This window comes from Mangifera indica, chromosome 1 (assembly GCF_011075055.1).
Source record: "Mangifera indica cultivar Alphonso chromosome 1, CATAS_Mindica_2.1, whole genome shotgun sequence".
NCBI classification, from domain to species: domain Eukaryota; kingdom Viridiplantae; phylum Streptophyta; class Magnoliopsida; order Sapindales; family Anacardiaceae; genus Mangifera; species Mangifera indica.
The window spans coordinates 7,851,236-7,857,582 of record NC_058137.1 but is presented as its reverse complement, the minus strand read 5'-3'; the positions used below and the strand labels follow the sequence as shown (position 1 = coordinate 7,857,582).

General features: G+C 34.6%; 1 protein-coding gene across 2 annotated transcripts; it reads left to right on the top strand.

Annotated features, from left to right (window-relative positions):
* Window positions 1-249: 249 nt before the first annotated feature.
* Window positions 250-2,672, top strand: LOC123208844 (dehydrodolichyl diphosphate synthase CPT3-like). 2 transcript variants are annotated; one of them, XM_044626446.1, is made up of 2 exons: window positions 250-570; window positions 1,115-2,672. In XM_044626446.1, the coding sequence occupies exon 2, from the start codon at window positions 1,163-1,165 to the stop codon at window positions 2,249-2,251; it is 1,089 nt and encodes a 362-aa protein (XP_044482381.1). In that variant the 5' UTR covers window positions 250-570; window positions 1,115-1,162; the 3' UTR covers window positions 2,252-2,672. The 2 variants fall into 2 exon arrangements, with proteins under 2 accessions (XP_044482381.1, XP_044482372.1); XM_044626437.1 differs by having other exon boundaries at window positions 255-570; window positions 1,130-2,672.
* The last annotated feature ends 3,675 nt before the right edge of the window (window positions 2,673-6,347 follow it).

The window sequence follows — 6,347 nt, the reverse complement described above, 5'->3', positions numbered from 1 at the left end:
ACATGATGACATATCACTGTATACATAAATTATATATAAAAAATATGTACACATAATATTACTCATACAATTTTGGAAAGATAACATAATTTAGGTGGAATAAATCCTTTGGCCAATTGTACTATTATGTCGGTTGGTCAAAGCTACGTTTGCCAACTAAATAATCATAATTTTATTTTTTATTACTTAAATATAAAAGGGAAAAAGTTTCATAGGCCTCGTGTTAAAAGTCGGCAGACCTAGAAACTTAAAGAGCCCATTTAGAGTGGGCCACGGATATAGCTTTCTTTCCCGCCACCACCACAGCCACCGGTTTTAAGTTACTCATGCCCAACTCCTTTTTTTTATGCTCCCTCTGTTATCGACAATTGTTTGTCTTTTTCCGTGTGTTCAGTTTATTCTCTGATTCTTCAGTGGGTTTGAGTTAAACTATTCTTTTATACTTTGATGGTCTGCAATTCTTTCATTGTTCAACTGTCGGACCCAAGTCAACGCTGGTTCAGATGCTCTTCAGCATCCTGATCTTCATTTGATTCTAAAAATCAACGGGCATCCATATTATATTCCTCAGTGAGTTTCTGATTTTCGCTTTCTGGGTTTATTTATGTAATTTTTTCAAGTCCTCACTTGTGTTTGTTAAAATGCCGCAATTAATGGTTTTGTTCAGCTTTTCTTGATTAAAATTAATCAGTTTGCATGTGTTGTTAATCGTTAGTGCAAGATTGTTCCTACTTCTTAGATGGGCAATTTTTGCTGCGCTCATAGCTAAGGATTATAATAGTAGCTTTTGCTAACGCTAACTTCAATTAAATTGCTTTACATTTGCTATATTTTGTTTTTACTTTCTCTACTATTATTTAATACTTATGAGATAGATAAATCCTCTTGTTGCGACATAATCAAATTTCTTTCATGTGTGATATAAGTCCTTTGCCTATGGCTCGTCGATGGGCTCCTGGCTAGACATTTTGATGCCATGTATTAGGATAAACATTAGATTAGTTATTGCTCTGAAAGGGGTTGTGAAATTTTGTTTTTAGTTTATCATTTTGTTTTCTTTTCTGTGTACGTGTTGATGTATAGCAATTTGGTACCGATGCCAATTGATTATTAGTTTCCTCTGAAACAGGTTCCATTGAAGGTAGTATTTAGGGGTTTTAAAATGGGAAGATATGATGATGGTGGTACTGCAAGTCAGCTATTTAGCGATCTGAATAGTTTCTTGAGAAGATGCTTGTTCCGTGTTCTTTCTGTGGGTCCTATTCCCAATCATTTTGCTTTTATCATGGATGGAAATCGGAGGTATGCAAAGAAGAGGAATCTGGAAGAGGGGGCTGGCCATAGAGAGGGATTTTCATCTCTCATGTCTTTACTGGAGTATTGCTATGAACTGGGGGTGAAATATGTGACAATCTATGCCTTTAGCATTGAAAATTTTCAAAGAAAACCTAGCGAGGTTCAAGACTTGATGGATCTAATGCTGGAGAAGATGCAGGCACTGCTGAAGGAAGATAGTATTGTGAACCAGTTTGGCATTAGAGTATACTTTATCGGTAGGTTGAAACTTTTGAGTGAGCCTGTCAGGGTAGCAGCAGAGAAGGTGATGAGGGCTACTGAAAAGAACAGCAAGGTGGTGCTTTTAGTCTGTGTTGCATATACTTCAGCCGATGAGATTGTACATGCAGTTCAAGAGTCCTGTAAGCATAAACGAGGTGAAATCCAAGCATTGAACAAAGATAAAACTTCTGATGGTCTTGCCATTCCTGATGTGCAATCCTACAAAGATAGTTTGGATGGTTCTCAAACTCCGAAGGATACTGGAGCTTGCAATGATGTGATTAAAGGAAATGATGGCACTGGTAAGAGTGATGGTGCAACTGGCTGTACTGTTGAAAAATTATCTGATAATGAAGATGAAGATGAACTGCAAGCATCAAATGCAATTAGAATTGGCAATGGTGTGGTTGACAACATTAAAGAGAAAGACAGGACGCAAGGGCAGCATCTTGTAGTAAATCTGGTAGATCTTGAGAAGCACATGTACATGGCTGTAGCTCCAGAACCTGACATCCTTCTCCGAAGTTCCGGGGAGACCCGCCTTAGCAATTTCCTTCTCTGGCAGACAAGTAACTGCCTATTGTATTCTCCAGCTGTACTGTGGCCGGAGATTGGTTTGTCTCACCTGGTGTGGGCAGTGCTAAAATTCCAAAGAAACCACGCATACTTAGAGAAGAAGAAGAAACAATCATAACAATTTTGACACAGCAAAAAACATTGATTTATCCAATGGATTATGACAAGCTGTGCATTGGATGACAGTATGGTTTTTTCTCTATTTCAACCGGAAGCCTAGTGCCGGAAGTGTTGGAAGCAATAAAATATTTTGGTGGCATAAGTTTGCAGTTTGTATGCTTAGTTTTGAAATTGCCGATGTTATGTTACTTCTGAGTTTCACTCTTTTGTCTAAAAATGTTGTGCCAGTTTACCACTAAGTTGCAATGGCATATACTTCCTCTTTATCAAGGAGAATAAGTTATAAATGTCTCACTTTTGGTTCAAAAAACTTATGCTGAATTACAGGGGAATATTTGATGTATATTACTAAATAATTATGGTTTAAATGATTATCCCTAGGGTTCCATAAATAAATCCCCTTGGTGTGTTTAATGAAACCTCCAATGACTCGTATACTGTCAAAACCATACACCGATAGATTCACTGTTATGAGTATATATCAATAATAAAACTATGTATACTCATTTTTTATACACAATTTGTATACACAGATGAGGTGTTATCATGTGATTGGATGTTTCTTTATCATATTATAACACATGTTTTAAAATCAGCTAATTACGTGATGACACATCACTGTGTATATGAATTATGTATAAAAATGGGTACACATAGCATTGCTCATATATCAATTAAGCATCACCTGTTAATGGTTGTGTGGATAGACATAACTAGACCTAAGCAAAAAGCCGGGCTTTGCCCGCATGGGGTCCAATGAGGGGTAGACCTCAGTTGGGCTGGGCTGCGCTGGGTTGGGCTGGTAAGATAACTGAAAAAAAGGCTAAAGGACTCCAACCCATGAGTCAACTATAACTAAAATTTTATGTTAGAGACATGAATCAAATTATTATTTTACTAATAATATTAAAAAATATAAAATTTATTAAATTTTTCCTCTAAGTTTTAAAAACTATTAATTTCACTCCTACATTAAGTTTTCTAACTTTGAACTCAAACCTTTTTTCTTCTCTCTCCGATTACTATCTCTGACACTGACAACTTTCTCTCTCCACCCTAAAACGTTGGTGGGCATGACTACCTCCTCTCTCTATATCTCTTCGTCAGCATCGGAGATGGTAACCGAAGGAATGAAGAAAAAAACCTTAGGTTTGAGGGGGGGAATTGTGATTTTTCAAAGTTAGAAAATTTTAAACAAGGATAAAGTTGTTAGTTTTTAAAACTTAAGGAAAAATTAAAAGAATTTTATATTTTTTAATATTATTAATAAAATGATAATTTTATCCATATCTCTAATAAAACATTTTAACTATAGTTGACCCATGAGTAAGACTTTGAGTTTTTCAAACCTCGTAGATATGATTTTAGAAACACATTAAAATTTGGGTGGGAACAAGTCCTTTAGCCATAAAAAAAATTAAAATATTCCAACACACCCCACAATTATAACTACCTCATAAACCCTTCTTATTCTTTGCAAATAATTTTATCTTCTTTCCTGCACTACTGTTTTTAATTTCAACTTTTAAGCTCTCTCCAATTTCATCAAATTTTCTCTTCATTTATATTTGTTAACTCATTTATTTTTTATATATATATATAGGCCAAAGGATTTATTTCTGCTCAAAATATATTGTTTTCTCAAGTTCTCATCTTTTATCTTTGAAAATCTCTAACACCCACTCATGGGTAGTTAAATTTAAAAAAACTTCAACCATTTAAAATTTTATCTCTTTTCACCTAAGTAACCTCTAAGAAATAACAATCTCTCCTTTAGGCCAAGTTTTGAAAAGCAACAATTTTCCCCTAGGGCTTTTTAATTATCCGATGGCATCTCCCACACTTCTCTGACAACATCTCTTTCTCTTCCTTTGACGGTCGCTCCCTCACCGTCTCTTCCTCCAGCCAACAATCCTAAACCCAGTGAGAAGACGATGTTTCGTTGGGAAAGACAAAGCATCGTCTTTCCTGATGAAGTTGGGCATTTTTTCCAGTGTCAAGTGATGTTTTCCAAACATCTAAATGAGAGAAGCTTGGCTACCGGAGCCAGAGGATGCGTCGAGAGCTCTTCATCGCCCGTGATGACGTCAAAAATCTGGAAACTAAACTTTATAACATTGTATATTTTATTTCCCAATTAGATGTTATATTTTGTTAGTTCCTTTTCCTCTAAGGACCTAAGAAATAAACACGTGTGATCTGTTTCCATTCTCTTAGTTAGAAAATCTAGGTCTTGCAATTTAAAACATGATTAGAATGCAACCAACCAAACATAGACAAGTTGTGGCCCAATCAAAACGAAAAACAAAAGGTAAATGTATGAGATATGACAATATTTCATTAAATCAAAATGACATTTGGAGACTAGGTTGGGTGAAGATTTATAGTATCTTGATCGGCATTGAGAATGGGACATTGACAATTAAATTCCCCTTTCGCCTTTCCATATATTACATGGCTAGATCCTACAACCTTGTGTAGATGAGAAGGTTATGGCCTACACTTACATGGATTTGTGGAAGCCTCATGGAGGAGATTTGAACGAGAATGAGTAGCCAAACGTAGGTATGTATTCATCTAAACTCTGCCAAGGATTTTGAGATGAATCCATTCATTTCTATTGCCTAATCATCCTAACATTCCTAATAGTTACATCATCAATTTGATTGTTAAAGTAGCTTTAAAAGCTATAAGGGGTCAAATAAAGAGGGCACACATGACTATTGGATTTATTACTTGTAGCAATACAATATAGATTGAGTATGTCATATATTACAAATAGGAGGATATGCCCATTAAAGCATTAAAGTTGTATTGTCACATATTTATCTGATGAAACTCAACCTACTTGATATTGGAAAAAGCTATTTCAATTGCACACCAAATTATGAACTTTGAAAACTATAAGAATTTCTTAGAAGACTTCATCGATGAATTCAGCTGGAGTGTTTGTAAAATATTTTATTTATTTCTTGAAGTTTCTAATGATTCAACTAATCTATTAAGTGGTTTTTATTATAATACAATTAGTTTTGTGTTAGATATTTTGCTTCAAATTTTTAAAACTTTTAATAAGTAAAAATAGGTCCATACTTATGTTAAATCATTTCAAATATGGAAAAAAATCCTTAGATATTCCATTCTTATATAGATTAGGTTGTATTTTAGATCATAGGTTTAGATGAAATGTATTTAGAACTATAGTTTCTTGGATTTGTAACTATTTAAGATATGAGTACAATTCTTATTTAAAAAACTTTGACAGCAAGTTGGACAGTTTTCTTTCATGTATGAGAACATGTATAGCGAAGTGACAACCAACACAAAAAAATTAGCTAGAGATTGATGAAAATGTGAATCAAGTAGGATCAGCATTTGGACATTTACAGAATTAAGTAGCGATACTAGAGGTAACAATAGCTCTAATATATACGACCAAGGACCAACTAAGATATCTTTAACTACACCTATTATACATACTAAGAAGGAGAAACAAGAGAGGATGTGCTTCAATGGTAAAACTAAAGTGCAAGCTAACTCCTCATTATAGCCTAAATACATGTGACATTTTTCTATGTCAGTTTCCACGATTGCATCCAAGCCAATATTCTTAATTAGTGGATGTACCGTTGAGGATAGAATATGTGCTTTAATTGATAAGATGATCGAAGTCATTACATATTTGTGCAATTGGATATATGAAGATAGAAAACTACAATACCATTTTGAAGATCCTAAAATACTCAAACTATTCATAGATATAAATTTGGAAGATAATGTGGTCTTAATAGACTATAATACTTGGTTCTCATATTATAACAAATCTAATTATTATTTCATTTATATTTTTTATTCCAATTAAATTATAACTTCTGCAAATTATACTTATTACCTAGCCCTCCTACAAGGTCCGGTAAAGGCCCAATCTGAGTCCTGTATTTAGAGACAAGGCTTGGGCCGGTCCCTATATCCTAGGGCCCGAGCCCTCAAAAAGACCAACCCAGCACGGGCGTCATTTGCCTAGGTTTACTGGTCTAGTAGCAACATTGCTGATATGGACTTTCACACGGAAATCAACCCTTACAAAGAGATTA